Raw genomic sequence first — 20450 nt, forward strand, 5'->3', positions numbered from 1 at the left:
GTCAGAGTCGTATCTAGACGTATCAGGACCAGACCCATATCATCACAGAGCCTCCACCAGCTTGAACAGTCCCCTGTTGACATGTAGGGTCCATGGATTCATGAGGTTGTCTCCATACCCGTACACGTCCATCAGCTCGAAGCAATTGGAACCGAGACACGTCAGATCAGACAGCGTGTTTCCAGTCCTCAACAGTCCAATGTCGGTGTTATTGGGCCCAGGCGAGGCATAAAGCTTTGTGTCGTGCAGTCATCAAGGGTACACGAGTGGGCCTTCGGCTCCGAAAGCCCATATCGATGATATTTCGTTGAATGGTTCGCACGCTGACACTTGTTGATGGCCCAGCTTTGAAATCTGCAGCAATTTGCGGAAGGGTTGCACGTCTGTCACGTTTAATGATTCTCGTCAGTCGTCGTTCTTGCATGATCTTTTTCCGGCCGCAGCGATGTCGTAGATTTAATTTTTTACCGGATTCCCGATATTCACGGTACACTCGTGAAATGGTCGTACGTGAAAATCAAATTTCATCGCTACCTCGGAGATGCTATGTCCCATCTCTCGTTCGCCGACTATAACACCACGTTCAAACTCACTTAAATCTCGATAACCTGCCATTTTAGTAGCAGTAACCGATCTAACAACTCTGCCAGACACTTGCTGTGTTATATAGGCGTTGCCGACCGCAGCGCCGTACTCTGATTGGTTCCCTATCTTTTTATTTGCATACGCATGCCTGTACCAGTTTTTTTGGCTCTTCAGTTTATAACAATATGGTCCAGATATTGTACTATGTCGTTGTGCTAATGGGGTCAGGACAGGGCTGCAGCCCTGAGGCCCGAGATGATTCTGATCATTTTTTGTTTTTCCATATCTCTTTATTTGCATACGCATGCCTGACCAGTTTTTTTGGCTCTTCAGTTTACCTTGTTGGCAATCACTTCAGTATAATTGTTATTTAATTAAGTTAAGTTTCCAAAATACAAATTCATTCCATGGTATAAAACTTTTTGAGTATGCATTCAAATTGAAAAAAAGGTCACTCATTATAGTATTGAACTAAAAAGAGAAAATTGAGTTTTCAATTTCTATATACTCATATATAAAGTAGTTTTCACAATAAAAATATATTTCTACTAATTAAAACTTTTGATACATAATTTGAATTGCTCTATGTTCAGTTTTATCACTGAGGTTAAGCAAATCTAAGGAACAAAATTTTGAAATGAGAAGCATGGGATTATATACTGAGGAAAAATATAGCCAAACACTAAAAGACAAGAAATGTCACTTTTGTTTCCAAGAGTAATTAATCAAGTAAACAGTTATTTTCCGGATATTATGCTGAGGTGAACTCGGAAAGAAAAGTCATCAGGAATCGAACTCAGGGCCTCTTGCATACCGGGCAAGCATGCTACCATCTACACCACTGGAGACATGGCCCTGCCTTCCTTATTTCACGTAGTGTGGTGTGAGGCGCTGAAGTAGAGGCACATTTTAGTAGCCTCTCTTAACTTCAGGAAATGGCCCCCGGGTGGGACGGTTTAGAGAGCGATAGATGGCTTTTTCTCAGCTCGAGATATATCAAGGAAACAGTTATTTTCCTACCGGTAGCATGCGTGCCCGGTATGCAAGAGGACCTGGGTTCGAGTCCCGGCGGAGACGTGATGACTTCTTTCCGAGTTCACCTCAGCATAATATCCGGAAAATAACTGTTTCCTTGATATCTCGAGCTGAGGAAAAAGCCATCTATCGCTCTTTAATGTGTTTTAAGAAAAATTTAATTTTTTTTCAATTTCTCATTGCACAGGAAAAGAAACTCGAACAATCGCAAATATTCTGTCTCAAATTCTCAAACAATAGATATTTTTACACATTGTTAAGCATTGTGCATAAGAAAAAAATTGAAAGAAATTGAGAAAAACTTTTTAGAAGTAAAAATGTGCTGATTAATCAATCAGACTAGCAATAAATCATTAAGTGATCCAAATAATTCTAAGGAGAGGCTGTCAAACTTTGAAAATCTGTTACATGCAAAATTATCAAACATTTTTTTTAACGATTTCAATCTTTATTCTTTTATGTTATACATTTTTTTCCTATTCTAAAGAATTTCCTTCTCTTTTTTTTCCAGTCGTTTTATTAAATAGAGCGAAACCGGAACTGTCTCGACAAGAGTTACCGAATTTCTATGCATCACCCTTAGAAATCCGAAAACTGAATTTTTTTATGGTTAGCAAATTTTACCACTTGTATTGGTCAATATAGATCTAGTTTTTTTATCTGCAATTTTCTCAGTCACACTACAGATTTTATAATCAATTCTGTTATTGGCATGCTTTGCGCATATATATTATTTATTAAACATAAATGTCTGCCATTTTAATAAGAATTATATATATACCCTAATTTAATCTTTCTCTTTTGGAGAAATTTTTTTTTCTCATATTGTTCTAAGACCTTTCATTAAAAATTAGAGCATGAAAACATATTGAAGGAAAAATGAGACTTGTCTAGTTCTTTTGTTGGTAAAAGAACTAGACCTTCTCCCGTCTTAGCGCGTGCTGAGCCGCGGAAGTGGCAGCCGCAAAATAATTGGGGCCGTAAAACAGGATCAGAATTGCATTGATTGTTCTCTACTCTTTTACTGCTTATCAAGGCCAGACAAACCGCCGGCTGCAACTAGAAATGAAAATTTACTCTGTCGCCGGGACCAGTGTCTATTTTGAACCCCCCCCCCGAACCGTAACTTTGAACAGAAAAACAGTAAACTCAGCGCCTTCTTCCTTATTCGGGGTATCAGACCCCTCCCTCCCAGTTGTGATTAAGATCAAGGTCCCTAGAGGTTTTCGAATCTTTTTTACCTTTTACCAAGATGAGGGTCCGTGTGTGTGTGTGGGGGGGGGGGGGGGGTCTAGGCAACACCTTCTAGAGCCTCCTTTAGAAGGTGTTAGTCTAGGGCAGTGTGTTTCTGAAACTGCATCGCGGCTCTTGGGGGCTTCTCTGTGAGCTGGATATATTGATTTGTGTGCCTATTTATGCTTTGAAGTGATTCTTTCAAATGAAAATTTATATACCAAAAATTATTCTAAAGAGCTGCAGATGAATTATGATTTGGGCAAGGGAGCCGCGGTTCGAGAAGAGCCGAAAATTCTGAACTAGGGACTAAAATATATATATATATATTTTTTTTTCCATACTGTAAATTCACTATAGACGGACTCACCAAAGATCACGGCATATCTATATATATACACACACACACGTGTGAAAAATTAAGAGAATTAGCGCATTACGTCGAATTTCTGAAAAACTAGTGGACAGATTTTAATAAATTTGGTACGAATACACAGTTATAACAGAGAAAGAGATGTACCATACAAAAGTCATAGTACGCACGCATGATTGTCAGTAAAGCTCATCATTGCAGGAATGTCCGAAATTCACGTTGCGAGATCGAACCGAAAATGAGTCTAATATAGGGTATGGTCACCTCTCATAGTCAGAGAGGTCGCACACGGCATACTGGACACGAAGCAGTTGAGGAGTCCCTGTGACAATCGGTTCTACTCCTGCAGCAACGCAGTTTTCATTTCTGGGATGGTTCTCGGAGGGGGATGACGAGATATAATTGCCCTTCCAAGAGCGTCCCAGACATGGTCAGGAGATCTGGGTGGCCAATCCATACGTCGAATATCCTCACTTTCCAGATAATCGTTGCCAGGTGAGCGTTATCGTCCATGAACAGGAACCGAGGGCCAACTGCGCCCCTGAAAAGTCGAACATAGGGCTATAGATCTTCTCTCTGTACCTCCCAGCAGTCACGGACCCTCTACCAAACACATGGAGGGGTGTGCTGCCATTCAACATGATGCCTGCCCAGACCATGACACCTCCACCACCATAGTGGTTCATTTCCCTGATGTGGGAGGGATCGCATCGGGTACCAGGCTCTCTCTAGATGAGTGTACGTCGAGAATCAGTGTCCAGGCTGAATCTCGACTCATCTGTGAAGAGCACGGTGCTCCACTGTAGTCTGGTCCAAGGCTTATGTTGTCTGCACCATGATAAATGCGTCTCTTGTGTGCTGCAGTTAGCGGGACGCAAACAGCGGTTTTTCTGGCATAAAGACCTCTCTCTCATGAAGCCTTCGGGCAACAGTAAACCATGAAACTCGAGTTCCAGTGGCAGCATGCAGCTCACATGAGCTGTGATGCCATGCTGAAAGTGTCAAATAACGATCCTCATTGGTCGTCGTGGCTCTTCGACAACCTTGTCCAGGTCTTCTCGATATGGATCCAGTGTCCTGCAACTGTTTCTACAAATTGTAGACGACACTGGGCTCGAGCTCTGTAGCCACCTGCACTTGTGATTGCCCTGCCTCTAATCTACCGACGATTCTCCATCTCATTCCGTTATCCATACGTTTGTGGTTACTCATTTTACCTGATAGCTTATAAAAAATTTACCAAACTCTTGTGGGAAACACAGCGAATGTCGCCGAGGAGTACGAGTACACGATAAAGATGGCTGGGGCCCGCTAAAAATCCCAGACTAAAGCGCCCCCCCCCCCGCTCTTGGATTGGGGGAAGGACATGATTGTGAGTGCTGGACTTACGAGTTTTACCTAGAAATTCCTAGGTAAAACTCGTACACTTTCATACTGTGGTAAATGGTGCAGAGGCCTTCAACTATTTTCTAGTCGCGAGTCCTGCCAGTGCCCATCATCAAAAGCAGAGCACTCTTACGCAGGGCCGTCTTAAGAGCACCATGGGCCCCCGGGCCAAGTGATTTTTCTTAGGCCCTACCTGGAAAATTCTTGAAAATTTCAACCAGTTCTGACTTTTGTGAGGCCCCTCTTCTCATGAGGCCCCCAGGCCGTGCCCGGGTGGGCCCATGCGTTAAGATGGCACTGCCCTTACGGTGAGTTTGACATATACGAATGCGTGAAATCAGGATGATTTCAGTTCTTGAATGAATATATACAAGGTGATTAATTGGAACGTTGATCAAGTGCTCGCGAGCACGAAATTGGACGCTAGCATCGAGCACTCTGGGTGCTTCAGGAAGCACCGTGGTGCTCGTGAGCAACTTGTTGAAGATGCCTGCTTTAAAGTATGTATGATTTCTGAACCACCTCTGCCGCATGATACAGAATACTGTGGGTGTTTGAACACCCATAGCAATCCCAACACCGACGTCACTACTCCATGGCTCCCTAGGTGGGGCTGAAAGAGATTCAGCCCGGAATGGGAAGGGGGGTGTTCGGGATGATTTTTATCATTTTTTGTTCTTTGACATCATAAACTCACTGCAATGCGCCCTGTGAAATGTCTGACCAGTGGGGCCCACAAACACGGCCGGCACAAGGTCGGAACATGCAGTACGGCGTCACCAGAACTAGTGCCCCGGGCCAGAGACGAGGGCACAAATTTCCATTTCCACCCTTTAACCTATTCTTCCACAGCACAAGGGGGGGGGGGGTGCCAAAATGCGGCTTATTTTTAATTTATCTAATTATTTTGTTTGCATTGATTAACTTTTATAATTTCAGGAAAAGAATGGATAAATCATCATCATATCCGTTACAGATGATGAGATAAAAGATATACGATGATGTGTGTTTTTAGTCTTATAATTATTTTGTCGATATGTGCTGTTTCTAACTTATCCAATTGCTCAAAATTGAATCTGCTGAAAGCATATGCTTTCAGAGTCAATTTTTCAGGCCTACCCACAAAAGATCCCAGCCTGGAAGGGGGGGGGGACATAGGCCCCTAAAAGGAAGGGGGCTGGCAGGGCTCCAGCCCTGGGACCATTCTCACCATTTTTTTCACGCTGTAAATTCATCATAAGGGGTGAAAGCCGGTTTTTGGGGGGGGGGGGCAAAAGATTCTAGCCTGGGGCCCCTGATGCAGGATATGGAAAGAGGAGGGCCGTAACTATCTCAACCGGGGCCTCACAAAAAAACACACTCATTTTGCATAACTTGTTTCTTTTTAAGGGGGCCGCAAGAAAATGTCTGCCCAGCGCTTCGAGAAGGTACGCTACGGGCCGGGGGGGGGGTATGATTTTCTCATAGTGAGAAGTTTCTAGCTGGCTGTATGAGAAGCATGTCGAAACTAAAACAAAAAAATGGTTTTAATTTACTCATAAAATTTTCAAATTTTGCAACTATCGAAATCATGGTTCCCATTTAAAATGAAAGTAGAAAAAAGTATAAAGAAAGTGGGGGGAAAAAAAAAGAGAAAAGTCACATGACCTCCAGAGACGTCACGGATAGCTGGAGCGGATATTTAAGGATATTTAATTTTTACTTCGCCGACCAGTCACAGTGGAGAAAAGAGAGCCTCGTCCTTTTTTTTTCTTTCACACACACACACAGTGTACTTTTACTCCTTTCCTCCTCAGAACTGAATGTATTGCAAGAAGGGGGGAGAGAACCCACAGCTGTTAATTACACACAACTTTTCGATGATACGTACAAGCTTTTGCATTGCTACGTAAAAAAAACAAATTGCCTTTTGTTTACATTTCAGTGCTGCGACTCCTCGTGGAAAGATCTAAAAGTGATTTGTTTATTCATTCGGTCCGATTTCGTTGTTTATTCATTCATTCATGTTTCCGTGAAGTGGGTGGTGTAACTTTTCCTTGGTGTTTTGTTGTCCATGGAAGCGGAAATAGGATCCCGATGACTTAGCGGAGCCTTTCATTCAATTTGGATTTATTTCTATTTTGTTGAAATCGTTATTAACGAGAGAAGAAAATGTGCGCCTTACCGCTATCCAAAGTTTTACCTCAAAGACGAGCTAATAGTTTAGATGCCGAGCGCGAAAACTTTGAACGCTGTCAGGTGAGACGATCTTGTTTATTTTGATTATTTTTGATTATATTTTCTCCACACACACACACACACACGCTTATTGCTCTAGAAGACTCGATTATCGACTCGGCATTTGATTTTTTAAAAAGAAGAAGAAGAAAAACGCGGAAGCGGGACACACAAGAATGCTCAGTTTAACCATCCATCCATAAAACTGAAATCCTCTTCGGGCTATAATATTATGTCTAACCGAGAAAAACATGACTGGCTACTGACATTTCTCTGTAGAAGGATTAAACTAAGAAAACATTCCTAGGCTTTTTTTAAATGTAACTTTTATCAAATTTGTGTATTCATAAGTTATTTTGGATGGTTACTTCTCGATTTGGATCATAATGAACATAGCAGCGGTAAGACATTTATAATACATTATGAATGGAGGGACCTTGTATCAACTATACAAGAATTTACCACCAACTTGGTGTACTTTAAAGTTCTGGGATTAGATCTCCTATGAAAGTTGAATATGGGATCGTATTACAAAACACGTGAATTTCATTGTACACGAGATAACAAATTTTAACGTTTCTGTGCCCTGAAAAGACAGTCATGTAATTTGGTATGCCGAATACAAATCTGGCAAAAGCTGCATTAACTGCGGTTTTCTTTGTATTTACACATTCAATATATATATAGCGAAATACACCATAAGGAACAGCCTGTGTAGAAAACAAAATAAAAATATAGACAAAAACTACACAATTCAATTTTTAAACTTCATCAATAGACTAGAGGTACAGCATTAATACATACAAAAACAAATGTATTACAGGGAAATCTTGATATAATGATACTCTGCGGACTACAGAAAAATATCATTGCAGAAGGTTTATCATTACATTGAGAGGAAGCAGTCATTTTTTTCTGTTAATATCAGATTATAAGCATTACCAGACACAATTTAAAAAAAAAACCCAGTATAAAGGGATTCATCGATGTAATGTGGCTTCACTGTATGACACAATAATTCCTTCAGTGGAACCAGCGCAATGGACATTCCCCGTTAACAGACACTTTTGAAGTCTGTGTAATAAGGCTTCAATGTATTTCCGTATATATTAACTGATACTTCCTGTTAGCAGAAAACATTTTTCTATCCTATGGTGTCCATTATCAAAAGGTTCCACTGTAATCTGATTAGATGTGATTTAATTAGTCTGATTACATCTCGTATTACACACATCTTGATCAAAAAAAACAAGAACTTGTTCATCGGTAATAATAACTGAAATTTTCTTATATATGCAGTCAAACCTCGTTAATGAGTCACTCTTGGGAGAGCAAATATATGACTTAGTAAGAGGGGGTGACTCATTAAATGGAGTAAGCCATAGCTGTGTCAATTCCTGCTCAAGGACAATTGGGACTTCCAAAAAGTGACCCAGTAAGTGGAGTGACGTGTTAACCAGGTGACGCACTAACAAGGTTTGACTGTACCAATTAAATCATGTGGGTACTCAAATGCTGGCCTGTCTTATCACTTATGCCCGTCCGGGCATGACAGAGGTATTCATATTTGAGAAGTATTGTACTGCCACCCATTTTTCGTTTATTTACGGCTGTCATGGCTGGAAAATTTAAAGGATAGCACTTATAGGAGTAAAAAAGACGATTGTTCTCTGAACCACCTTTGAATCAGAACTCAATTTATGGGATTGTTGACTATACCATGATTCAAATTTACGAATGATATAATCAGACTGATAGTGTTGTATGCGTGCGTGCGCACACACAATTGATTGTTCTTAGATGAAGGGTTTGTATTTTGTTTTTCTTCTGGTGTTTTTCCACTGGAGTGTGAATGGCAAAAAACAAAACAGAAAAAAATAAAAACCACTATTTAATTTGAAGTTAAGAAAACACCCTCTCTCTTCCCCTTGCATATGCCAGTCATCAGAATTATTTGAACCATTAAAAAGAAGTCCAAAAGATTAAAAAATGATTTTCTGCAACAGTATTTATCTTAGGCCTTAATGGCTGTGTGTGATTTGTCCTGTTTTGTCAATAGTTTAACCTCTATTTTCTTCACTTTCAAGTAAAAATGATTTATGAAATGCATGAAAATTTAGCGTGCATTACATCCAAAATGATGGGATTAAAAATTTTGTTGTATTTTATTCCAGAGTGTGAGCATATCAAAAGCAATTAGCTGCCAAGAATCACCCGTGAAAGAGAAGCATGTACGATGTATCCTTCTTATGCGTGGTTCATACTTTTTCTTATTAGAATATTTCTACCTTATTCCTGCACATAATCAGGCATTGCCCTCCCATGCCATCTTACCCGTATCTTTGTCCATATTTTGAATCACAAACAAAACAAACTTGTCTGTCTCATCACTTCACTTTTGGAATATATGACATCCATATTTGTTATGGGCATCTTTTTCTCAGCCACCTTGTTGAGCATTTTTCCTGTTGTGGCATTGTATTTGTATATAAAACAAGGGATCTCTATAGAAAGGCCTACTAAAAATAATTCTTTAAACGACCTCTAATAAAAAATTGCCCTTTTGTGACATGGTACTGTTTACCCCTCTAGCATATAGAATTATAATTTACACAAATACAGTCCTGCTGATCTACTTTACCACACACCAACTCCAGTCATATATCCCCATATGTCAATTTCCAGCTAGTGGAGTTGAGTGGGAAATGAAGGCTCCATTTATCGGTGGTTGCCCAGGCTCCATAGGCAAAGAACTTTTTCTAATGTTCTTTTGGCTGGATTCAAACCCATGGACCTTGATGGCAAACTTCATAGTAGAAGACGAGCATCTTACCACTGTGCCACTCGGGCACTGTCTTGCTGATCTGTCACATATCAGACGAAGGTGTGCCAGATTACCAAAATTGCTGGATTACTGAAAGATAATTGAAAAAGCTCATTTAAATAATATAAACTTCTATATGCCCAGACATGCGGCGCATGTTTTCCACCCATATGCTTGAAGTAAACCTCCCTATAAACGCTGGATGTGCTGGACTAGCACATGACCATATTACCAAGAGTCTACTGTATGCAAATTTTTTTTTTGTTATGACATAGTATTTTGACCTTGACTGATGTTTTAAAGCTGCTATAATTGGAACTTTCAATGAAAAAGGGGCTGGAACTTTTTGGAGTGTTGTTCAAAAACTTCCTCTACAGGGAAACCCGATTGTTTGCTGGAAGTTCTGCCACGTTTTGCACAAAGTATTGAGGGAAGGACATCAAAATGTAAGTTTTAAAATGAAACTACTTTTATTGTGCTTATATCTTTATCGTTATCTTTTTGGTTTTCTTTTGTCTCAGGTTATCAGTTTTTAGTGACTCTTTATCAGATATGCACTGTGCAAAATTTGACTTTTATTTCCTTTTGTGAAGAAAATTTCATTTTCAAATAAGATAAATGTTTCAGTTATTTTTATTTCTTTTACCCTATGTAGGCCATATTTGACTCCCAAAAATACAGGACGACCATAATAGATATGGGAAAACTATGGGTGAGTCATGGGTTTTAACATAAAAATTTATTGACTGTGAAATTTTAAGTTTTCACTTTTTCTGTTTTTTGTATTGTATTTTCCTCCGTATTATTTGTGGATTATCTGTTAAAAAGTGGTTAAACATTGGAAAAAATGCGGATTATCTACCACTGCAGACTATCTGCAGAAAATGATGTTATCAGCCTGATGAGTATTCTGATGGGTCTGAATTTGAAAGTTCTTGATTTAACTGTAAATTTTATTTTGTGTGTAAATAATATGTTACGGCTTCGTAAAATAAATATCATTAATTAGCGTACGAAGAGATTGATTATTAAAACACAAGGTTAGTTTTTATTTTTTTAAATCCTGCAGATGATACGCCACTGCAGATTATATGTTTTTTTCCTTTCTTTAAATTTTGTGTGCAGATTATGCACCACCGCGGATTATTCACAGGAAAATATGGTATATGACTTTTTTTTGTGTTCTCATTTCCCTCCCTACATAGTTTAAGGTTGTGCTATGTGGTAGATTTAAAAAGGGAAACATATTCCGCAAAAACTGACACGTTTCTAGATCTATAAATGAAATGTTGAAAATGTGATAAACATTTTATAGGATTTTAAATGATTTATGTCATATTTTTTGTGTTTGTTAATGCATGAATTTGAGGCTTGACAAATCCCAGGTGCCAGGTTGAAATGATGACTAAAAAATTGATTGTTGGTCAGGGCTGTAGTGTGTCTTTTTGGGACCCAGGGCAGACTTTTCCTTAGGGTCCTTCTTGAGAGGGCTCTTGTTATGCGAAATGAGTAAATTTTATTGGGGGCCCCGAGTCAGTGCCTTGTTGGTGCCTAAATTAATTTTCTCTGAGTGATCTATGAATGAAAATAAAAAATGTATAGTGATTTTTTTTTTAATATACTAGATTTCATTTTAATGTGGTAGCTTTAACCAGTTATAAACTCGTACTATTAGGGATCAGAATTGATTCCTTTAAAAAGAAATATAATATTTTAACGTGCATAAGGAACTCTTTTTTGCCAAAAAACTGGGTCCCAAAAATGAGGGTTTTTTATAACTTTCTTTCAAAATTTTAAGCCGGAAAAAATCAGGGGGGGGGGGGTTTCTTATACACATGAAAATATGGTATATGAATTTTTTTTTTTATCAAATAAGAGTTTTTCCCCTTGAAAAACCTGTCATTATTTATTTAAATTTTTATAGGGTCTATTGAAAGATGGTTATGGCCGTTTAATTCAATGTTATTGTAGCTTGCTGACTGCAAAATTAGAATTTCACAGGAAGGTAAGTTTCAACGAAAAAAAATTTTATTTTCATTTAAACACATTTTTCTCTCTTGAATCGTCCTTTTTTACATAATTACAAATTTAAAGACACTTTGATGTAAGCTGATAAATTTATTTATTGTTTTGTTCTTTCTAAATGTTTCTCAAATATTTTGCATATAAAAATTTACATTTTGCATTATCTATGTTTATGGTGAGAATGTTATTTTCTAAGCCTGTAATACATTGGGAAAGAGATTCTTCTGGTTGTTATGGTGATACAAACCTCAAGAAGGAAAGTTATCTGTGTCTCCCTGCAGGGGTAGCTCAAAGAAAAATCTCTACCCTTGCAGGACTTATTTTTGGTGTCCCAACCATGTTTTTTTCATTGACAAAACTTTTTTTAACTCTTTCAACTTAGATTTGATGCCCCCCCCCCCCCCCAGGTCCAAGAGCCAATCCTGTCTTCCTGGTCAGATTACTGGAGGAAACAATTAACTTCTCTTCCTAAAGTTCATATTGGCACATAACCACCAGAAAACTCTTTCCCTATCTGTGTTTATCATTATGCTGTCAAAGAAAAAAAAAAAAAGAATGTGTCTTTGAGGATCATTATTTTTTTATTTTCATACAAATGAATGCATTTATGCTAATCAAATAAGTATAAAACTTGTGCTAAAAGCCAAAAAAATTGCTAAATTTTCTGGCAAAGTTGCTTTTCTGAGAGCATTTCTTGAGGTATTTAAATTGAAAAAGCAATGTTTTCTCTAAGGTGAAATGTGTGAAAAAAAAAATTTGAGGGGAATGTGGTGTTGTGTGCTAATTGAGACAGCAAATTATTATTGTGAAAACTATGGCTAGTCAGTTCTCTGTGCTATTTGAAAGATGTGTGATACAAAATAGATATAGTTTTGTGTTTAATATCACTGTTTCTTTGTTTCATATTGCTCTTATGACCCTGGTACATTTCCCCCCGCGAATGATTGGTTATCCAAAAAATTAGTTATCTGAACACCCCAAGTCCTCAAATTGTTTCGAATAATCGATGCTGCACTGTATATATACTTTGTTTGTATTGAAGAAATTGAAAAATTAAATTATGGAATATGTCCAGCAATTATTTTGTTTCAAATAAAATTTCTAATATCATATAAAAAAAGCTTTATTATACAACTGTTTATTTTAGAATCCAAGGTTTCCGGGTAGTTTGTCAGTAACAGACGAACAATTGGATGAAATCGGTGAAAGAGATGTTAATGTTTTGTGAGTAACTTTTGAAATAACGCTGCTTGGTTTTTAATGAATGTTTGAGAGTATTTGACATTTTTGAGTTTTAGTTGATTTTAAATCTTTTGAAATTCATTTTTGTAGTTTCAAAAGCATATTTTAATGAGCTATCCCTATATTTCAGCTTTCAGATGAGTTGCGAGTTTTTTGATTACATGGATGAAATATTAGCTCTTCAGACTGCAGGTAATTTTTTTGTAAAATTCGAACTGATTATCTGTTTCTATAATTTTGTTATCAAGCAAGTTATAGCCAAAAGTTGTTACATACACAATGTAGTTAATTGGAATTTTTCTGATTTGATTAGTTTTTGGTTCTCTGGACATGTCTCGATCAAATTCAATGACAAATTGTGGACAGTGTCGACTTGCACCACTTATTCCATGCATCCAAGATTCCAGTCAGCTGTATGACTATACTGTAAAAGTGCTTTTCAAATTACATGCAGGTTAATATGTTTCTAATATTTTTCATTCATTTCTGCTTTTTAAATTAAAAAATACAGCAACAAAACCTATATTTTCAGTTGTGGTTACAATACTAGAATTGGGTGTTAGTAGTAATGAAATATGTATCACTTATATCACCATAGTTGATGGGCACATTGTTCTAATAATATTATCTACAGTTAGGGGACTATGCCCATTAAAAGTTCACTATGTTAACATAAAATTTTTTATTTTTAGCTTTGCCTCCAGATACCTTGATTGGACATAGAGAAAGATTTTTGAAACAGTTCAAAGCGTAAGTGGACTATTTCTTTTTCCCTCAGTCTGTAGCTATTTCATAATTTTTAACAAGTGCACATTCTTTTTGAAGCATTAAGCTGTTGTAAGTTTGATTAATTTATTGAAGTAGCTGTGTTTTTTACTAATTGAAATTAATTTGCAATCAGAGCTACATTTTATAAAAAGAGAGAAGTTGAAAAAAAAAATATATTTTTTTTTTTCCAGAAAAAATTTTAAACATTTGCAACATAAGGTATCTATGTCAGGGGGCTCTCAAAATTTTCCACCCACGGCACCCCTTTCCCTAATCAATGCTTATTTGCAGCTCCCTAGAGCAGTTTAACAAAGGATCCGCTCAAAAAACCTTTATCGGGGCCACTGCGACACACAGTTTGAAAACCCCTGATCTATGTAAAAAATGTTCTATTGTACCACTAGTTTTCTCCCCAGAATTTTTTTGCAGCTAGGTGGTGGAAAGAAACAACTGGGTGGGTGTTTATGCACAGAGCACATGCAGTTATAAAAGTTTTGGGTAGCTCCACACGTAAAAATACATATAATCTATTTGGGCGTTAACTAAAACTGCTGGGTCAGCCATCCAGTGAAATGGCTCTGGAGAGAAACTGGTACCACTATAAATTTTTATGAGTAGAATTTTTACTGTGGAGTCCAATTGGACTTAAAATTAGAGCCAAAATTCTTAGGTAAATTTCTAAATTTTTTAGGTAATTCTTAGGTTCATATGGAAGAAATGTGGAAGAAAAAAATGTTAAAATAGTTTCTTAGCACAAAATTGATAATTAAAATTCTAGATCTAACTTAGCATTCAATTTTAAAGTGCAAGTAGCTTTTATGTATGTTATTCTTTATGACATTGGATAATCCATTTCAAAATGTGATTTATTAAAAAGTTATATTTGAATATGAAGATTTGAATAATTTATGTGTATTTTCCAGTTTGCAGCAGTTTTACCTTAGTGCTAGTAATCTTCAATATTTCAAGCATCTGATTCATGTACCATTATTGCCGGAGGTGAGTGATTCTAAATATTATTTCAGTGAATGAGTTTGCTGTTGTCTATGATTTTGTATGAATAGTTATTCATTCTAATAATGCGCATCCAAACTATATTGATAACATAAATATACATTTTGAAACAAAGTATCTTTAAATTTTTTTTCTGTTTGAAAGTACAGCATGATTTAATGAGCAATTTTAATTTCTCTCTGAAACTCTCAAAAAAAGTTTGTCTATTTCAGAATCCACCCAATTTTCTTGTTGCATCAGATCTTAGTTCTCATGTTAGTCCTGTTGTAATTTTACCTCCACATTCAGAGACCCCAGAAAATGAAACTGTGGACATGAATCTGGTGGATACTACAGTGCCAAAATCATTGGTAGTTATTTTCTTTACTCATTTGTCATTTTCTTAGCTCATTTGTCTCTTGATTGAACTGCGAGCATATAATAATATAACTTGAAATAAAATGTGCGAAATCACAAATCTTGAAATGTTTTCTTACAATTTTATTTGACTTAATTACTGAATCAAACAAGGGTGTATCCAGGATCTAAACTAGAGGGGGGGGGGGCAACTCACTGGTATTAAATTGATACATTTATGCTGTGTGTCAATTACTACACTTTAATTTAATTTCTCTTCTGGGGGGGGGGGGACAGCTGCCCCTCACTGGGTATGCCCATGGAATCAAAATGGATTGGAAAGTTTTGGCCTTGAAAAAAAAATTGTCTAATCTTTGCTTAGATTTTTTTTCATTATGAAATGCATCACAAAGTAGTTTGTAACCCTAAAATTTATTCATCTATTCTCAGTTGTTGAATAAAACAACTTTTTTAATGATTTCAATATGATGTAGGCAAATGAATGTCTGAAGGTGATAGGTGAATAGAAATGTAAAATTGACAACAGCAGCAAAAACCTTATCAATTTTTTTTTGCTTGTTCAGTTCAAGCCACATTTATAAATCGTGTAAAATATCTTTTTGACCATGAGACAAATCTATGCATAGATTATCGAAAACACTCTCGATGCACATCCTAACAATCTTCATTGTCACTTCAAAACAGACATTATATCGGGTGGTTATTATATAAAAATTGAAACGAATAGGACAGTTTTTATATCAACAAGTGTTATAGTGAGCATTGCTTTTAGCTCTGAAACTTTTGAAGATATTTCATGAACATGTGTATTCATGTTCAATTCATGAACATTTATGTCCGCTCTAGGAATGACCAAATGGGTCCCTAAGAGCTGCATAGTGTATGTTTTGTCTTTTGTTCTGTTGTCTTTATTTTATTTTGTATATTTGTATTCATGTGTGCTGTTTTAAATTATTAAAAAAAAAAAAAACATTTATTGAGATTTTGCTCCGTGTAGAAATTCTTATGATTAATTTTTTTGTAAAAAAATCTGTTTTTTTGTGATATTGACATCAATGCATAGCTTTTTTTTGGAAACAGAGGTATTAGAGAGAGTTTCACAAGCAGACAAAACTGAACAACAATATTGAGATAAAGTATACATGCATACACCAAGTTGCCTGCTTTAATTATTATACAGTTCTCTCAAAATGAATGATGTATATACTTATGAAATTTCTATTTCTTTACTTAAGGAGCCCAGTCCTGATATTTTAGAAGGAGTTTTCAGTCATAGAGATACTGTAGATTTTCAGCATAGGAATGGTTCAGCTTCACCTGAAAATGGATTAGAAAAGTAAGATTTTTAGAAAGTATATTTTTTTATATGCAACTATGAGTGATTTTCAATTCATTTTAAACTTTAATGGAAATCAAATTTTTCAAGTTTTGATAATGCTGTAATATTTTTAATTTAACATTTTCATGAATTACATAAAATTACATAATTCTTATGGTAAGAACATTATGCATTCATTAATGCATTACATGCAATCCATCTGCATATTTTATGCTCTGTTCAATAACTAAACTTATTGTAAAGTGTTATTTTTTTATATTCCTAGTATTACAAAATTGTAAATCCAGCAAAAATGAAAGTAATCAAAACCATAAAAATAATGAAAACCATAAAAATGAACGGTGATATTAACTCTTTAACTACCAATTTAAAAAAAAAAAAAAAAAGTAAGTACTACAATAAATCAACTAGTATACAAATATTGATAATATGCTGAAACAATAAAAAAAATCCCGGGGGGGGGGGGGAACATATGTGTCCCATTCATGTGTTTTAGTAGGACACATGTCCCAGTGGCAGTGAAAGGGTCAAGCAACATTGACAAGATATCTCACCCCTTTAAAGGTCTCTTGTTATAGCATTGATAATTAATTGGCCGCTGTGGTGGTCGAGTGGCTATAGTGCCGGACTCGTGATGCGAGGATCCGGGTTCGAACCCCACAGTGGTGGTCGGCTGAAGTTGGTTTTCTGTGGTTCCCAACTTCAAGGCGCAAATGCGAGCCGATCTCCCCGTTAAAAAGTCTCGCCACAGAGAGCAACAGTCCTACAATGGTAAATCATTTAACCATAACACTTCACTCATAGTTAGAAAAACTGGGGGCAGATGACAGCACTACACATAACAAGCATTACACAGAAACAAACTTTACGTCAGGTTGCACTACACGTACACGCACATTCCCTCATGTGCCGATTTGTTGGAGGTTCGTTGGGGGGTTCCGCGGGGGGGGGGGGGTGCATGTGTGGTGTAGCAGTAGTAGGTAGGGCCTCCAAAAAAAATGGCTGGGGGATCCATGATGTTCTTAAGTCAGGCATCTCGTTGGGCAATTTGCCTGTTGTGGCGTTGTATTTGTATAAGCAGCCCTTATTAAGTCTTAATTTCGCTAAGTCTTATTTTAGTATTGATAAGTTGATTTCTCAATGAAACACTTTTACTATACCCATAGGCATATGCAGAATTTTCTCGAGAGGGATTGCTTTTTTCCTGCAAAATAACACTAATCTTGACTCAGGGGCGGGTTAGAAACCCCCTTCCCCGATCTAAGATTTCCCCACTTCGCGTACGCTAGTGACTATACCCTTTATTTTGCACCTTTTAGAAATAGGAAGAAAGCCTACTTAATTAAAAAAGATGTAGCATTTTATAGTGGGCTTAGGGATTTCTGCTAAGCCGCTTAAATGACTAAAGAAAATATCAAGTCTTTATCACCAGTTAATTTAATAAAAATGGTTATTTTTTAATTATTTCTTCACCTGACCCAGTTTTTTTCTCAAAACTTCCAAAATTGGTTGATTTTTAATGCTAGTGATTATTTACCTGTGATGTCCACGTGGCAATAATCAATTAGTCCAGTTTACTCTGGACTCCTTTTAACTCCTGAATCAAGACTCTAGGCTGAGTGCCTGTTAAAGTTTGCTCCGCCTCCCACTTTGGGAAACATAGACTTGGTCCATTATGTGTGTGAGCTTATGTTGGCTAAAATTCAATGTGCTTTTGCATGCTATGCTTCAACTTTGTATGTTACTGTATTTCTGTAATTAATATTTTTATAAAATATATTTTTTTGTGTCATTTATTTATAAGGAGCAATTTGATAGAGCAACTTCAGAAAGAGGTGGAATATCTAAGAATGGAGATACAAAGAATTAAAATTGAGGTAATCTGATTGATTGGTTATATTTATATGGACAAAGTATATCTCATATTATAAAGATAATATTATATAAGTCATTTATATTAAATTTTAATATTAGCTTACAAGATTCTATGCAATATTTACTTCTGATCAAAACAATTTGTTTCTATTATTCTTAACTTGATAAGCATTGAGAATCATCGCCCCCAGCCATTCAATATAGTAAATTTTTGTATGAAAATAATTTTCAATTTTTCATGCAGTATGAAAGAAAAATTGATGATTGCAAAAGGCAAGTGGCATCACTAGAAAGTTTAGTTTCAGAACAAGAGAAAAGGATACTTGTTCTAAGGGATGTGAGTATTTTTCTATACCATCAGTTCTCATAAATTCTTGGCTATGGAACACTGAATGAATTTTCCAATTTAAGCAATTTGATTTATTTATTACCGTTTTTTTTTTGTAAAATGAGAGCCTAAGCTTACTATAAGCTTTATTGCCAACTATAACTACAGTAAAACCTCGTTAAGTTGTCAGCCTAATAAGTCGTCACTCTGGTTAAGTCATTTTTCTTCAGACCCTTCCAGCTCTCATAGACCACAATGTTATTAAACCCTCGTTTACTCGTCGCTAATTTCGGTTAAGTCGTCACTATGAAAAAGTTTGAGAAAGAGGAACAGACTATTTTTATGGCTCCCATTAAAAAAAGAGCTTGTTAACAACATTGCCATACGCTTAATAGTCACCATAAAATCCTATATATCCAAATGGAACAGTTTAAGTAACGAAAGTTACGCTGGGGAGGTTCATTTCCGGCTAAGGTTTTTGGAACGTTGGGGACTGTTTAAGCTAGATCTCATTTCTGCCTGGGCTCCATTGGAGAAACTGGACAAACCGCGAGACACCCAAGCTCTGTCGCAAGAAGCAACGTAAGCACTTTTAAACCAAAATTTATTGGTACGTCAAAGATTACATATAGTGCAAGGAAATCAAAAATTATGTAAATTGAAGAATCAAATTAATCAAGTTGAAGTCAAAGTGCAATGGGCACAGATAATAAATAATCATAGAAATCATGGACTCTACTAACTTAGGGCTTGAAATTTAAACAAAATATCTTGAAGAAAATTAGACATTCTTCACCAAGTTGAGGTCATCTGTTTACTTTTCCCTGTCCAGGGCCCCTCCACCAAGTCAAAAGTGTTTGAGATTATTTTGTAGTTGCATCATGAACTACTGATGAAGAATTAAAACACTAAAATTAAATTTGATGTATATGTAAAATTAATGTGCAATAGAGAGTTCTGTTATGAAGAAAAGCTACTTATTCAAACAGTTGCTCTGTTAGTGTAAATTAAAAATTACTAGTGTAAATCAAAGTGTACAGTACATTTTACCACAATAATTTAAGTAATAAGAGATAAAAAAGATAAAAAATTGCTATTATTTTTTCTTTCGCAATCTATAAATTTTACTAATATTGTTATTTTGATTCATACCTTAATAAATGTCATATTACTTTAAATTTACACTATTTTCATAAAATTGCACATTAAAACTGACGGAACTCCACTTGAGTCGTCACTCCGCTTAAGCCCTGATAATTTTTCGATAACTTCAGGTGAGGACTTATCAAGGTTTTACTGTATATCATAACATTTTATGCCAATCTGTGATAACTTCAGGTGAGTACTTATCAATGTTTTACTGTATATCATAACATTTTATGCCAATCTGTGATAATGACCATGGTATGTTATGTGAGGTCCAAGGACACTTTTCCCCTTTAATTAGACAAGCACTACTTTGGCTACAGAATTTGCATTATCTGTTTGACTTGAAATGCTTCTTTTGATATTTGTGAATGTTTTTTTTTAAATGTGTGATCAGTACATATTCCCAAGAGATCTTTACAATCTATCCAGGGAAATTTGTTAGCAAAATATGTTAAGCAACATAATGATATAATCATGAACGGAATCTATTTTTTTATACATACGGATAGCTCCCGTTACATTATACAATATCTAGATGTATATTAAATGAATTTTTAAAGCCAAAAAAGACTATAGAAACTATAACTTTAATTCCAATTAGGTCTATTTCTTTCACCTCTTGATCAAATTTATTTTTAGAGGAATGAAATTTCAACGTGACGAAATAAAAACATTGACACAAATCTAGTAGAATGCAGGT

The 20450-nt window shown here is 36.2% G+C and overlaps 1 protein-coding gene across 2 annotated transcripts in view; it reads left to right on the forward strand.

The window, feature by feature from the left end:
- The first annotated feature begins 6357 nt into the window (after positions 1–6357).
- The window catches only part of LOC149082644 (huntingtin-interacting protein 1-like), a 31437-nt gene continuing 17344 nt past the window's right edge, over positions 6358–20450 (forward strand). The window contains exons 1-14 of one of the 2 annotated variants that reach the window (XM_089235917.1): positions 6358–6850; positions 9004–9067; positions 9957–10099; positions 10309–10365; positions 11578–11658; positions 12826–12902; positions 13051–13112; positions 13234–13374; positions 13613–13670; positions 14612–14687; positions 14915–15052; positions 16295–16395; positions 18203–18275; positions 18518–18610. In XM_089235917.1, coding sequence (XP_089092043.1) covers positions 6764–6850; positions 9004–9067; positions 9957–10099; positions 10309–10365; positions 11578–11658; positions 12826–12902; positions 13051–13112; positions 13234–13374; positions 13613–13670; positions 14612–14687; positions 14915–15052; positions 16295–16395; positions 18203–18275; positions 18518–18610 — 1251 coding nt within the window. In that variant the 5' untranslated portion in view covers positions 6358–6763. The remainder of the gene's footprint in view (positions 6851–9003; positions 9068–9956; positions 10100–10308; positions 10366–11577; positions 11659–12825; positions 12903–13050; positions 13113–13233; positions 13375–13612; positions 13671–14611; positions 14688–14914; positions 15053–16294; positions 16396–18202; positions 18276–18517; positions 18611–20450) is intronic. The other variant, XM_089235918.1, reaches the window with a different exon arrangement.

Source organism: Pholcus phalangioides, unplaced genomic scaffold (assembly GCF_987345545.1).
Source record: "Pholcus phalangioides strain wild (caught in Gottingen) unplaced genomic scaffold, Ppha-v1.0 ptg000009l_1, whole genome shotgun sequence".
Taxonomy (NCBI): domain Eukaryota; kingdom Metazoa; phylum Arthropoda; class Arachnida; order Araneae; family Pholcidae; genus Pholcus; species Pholcus phalangioides.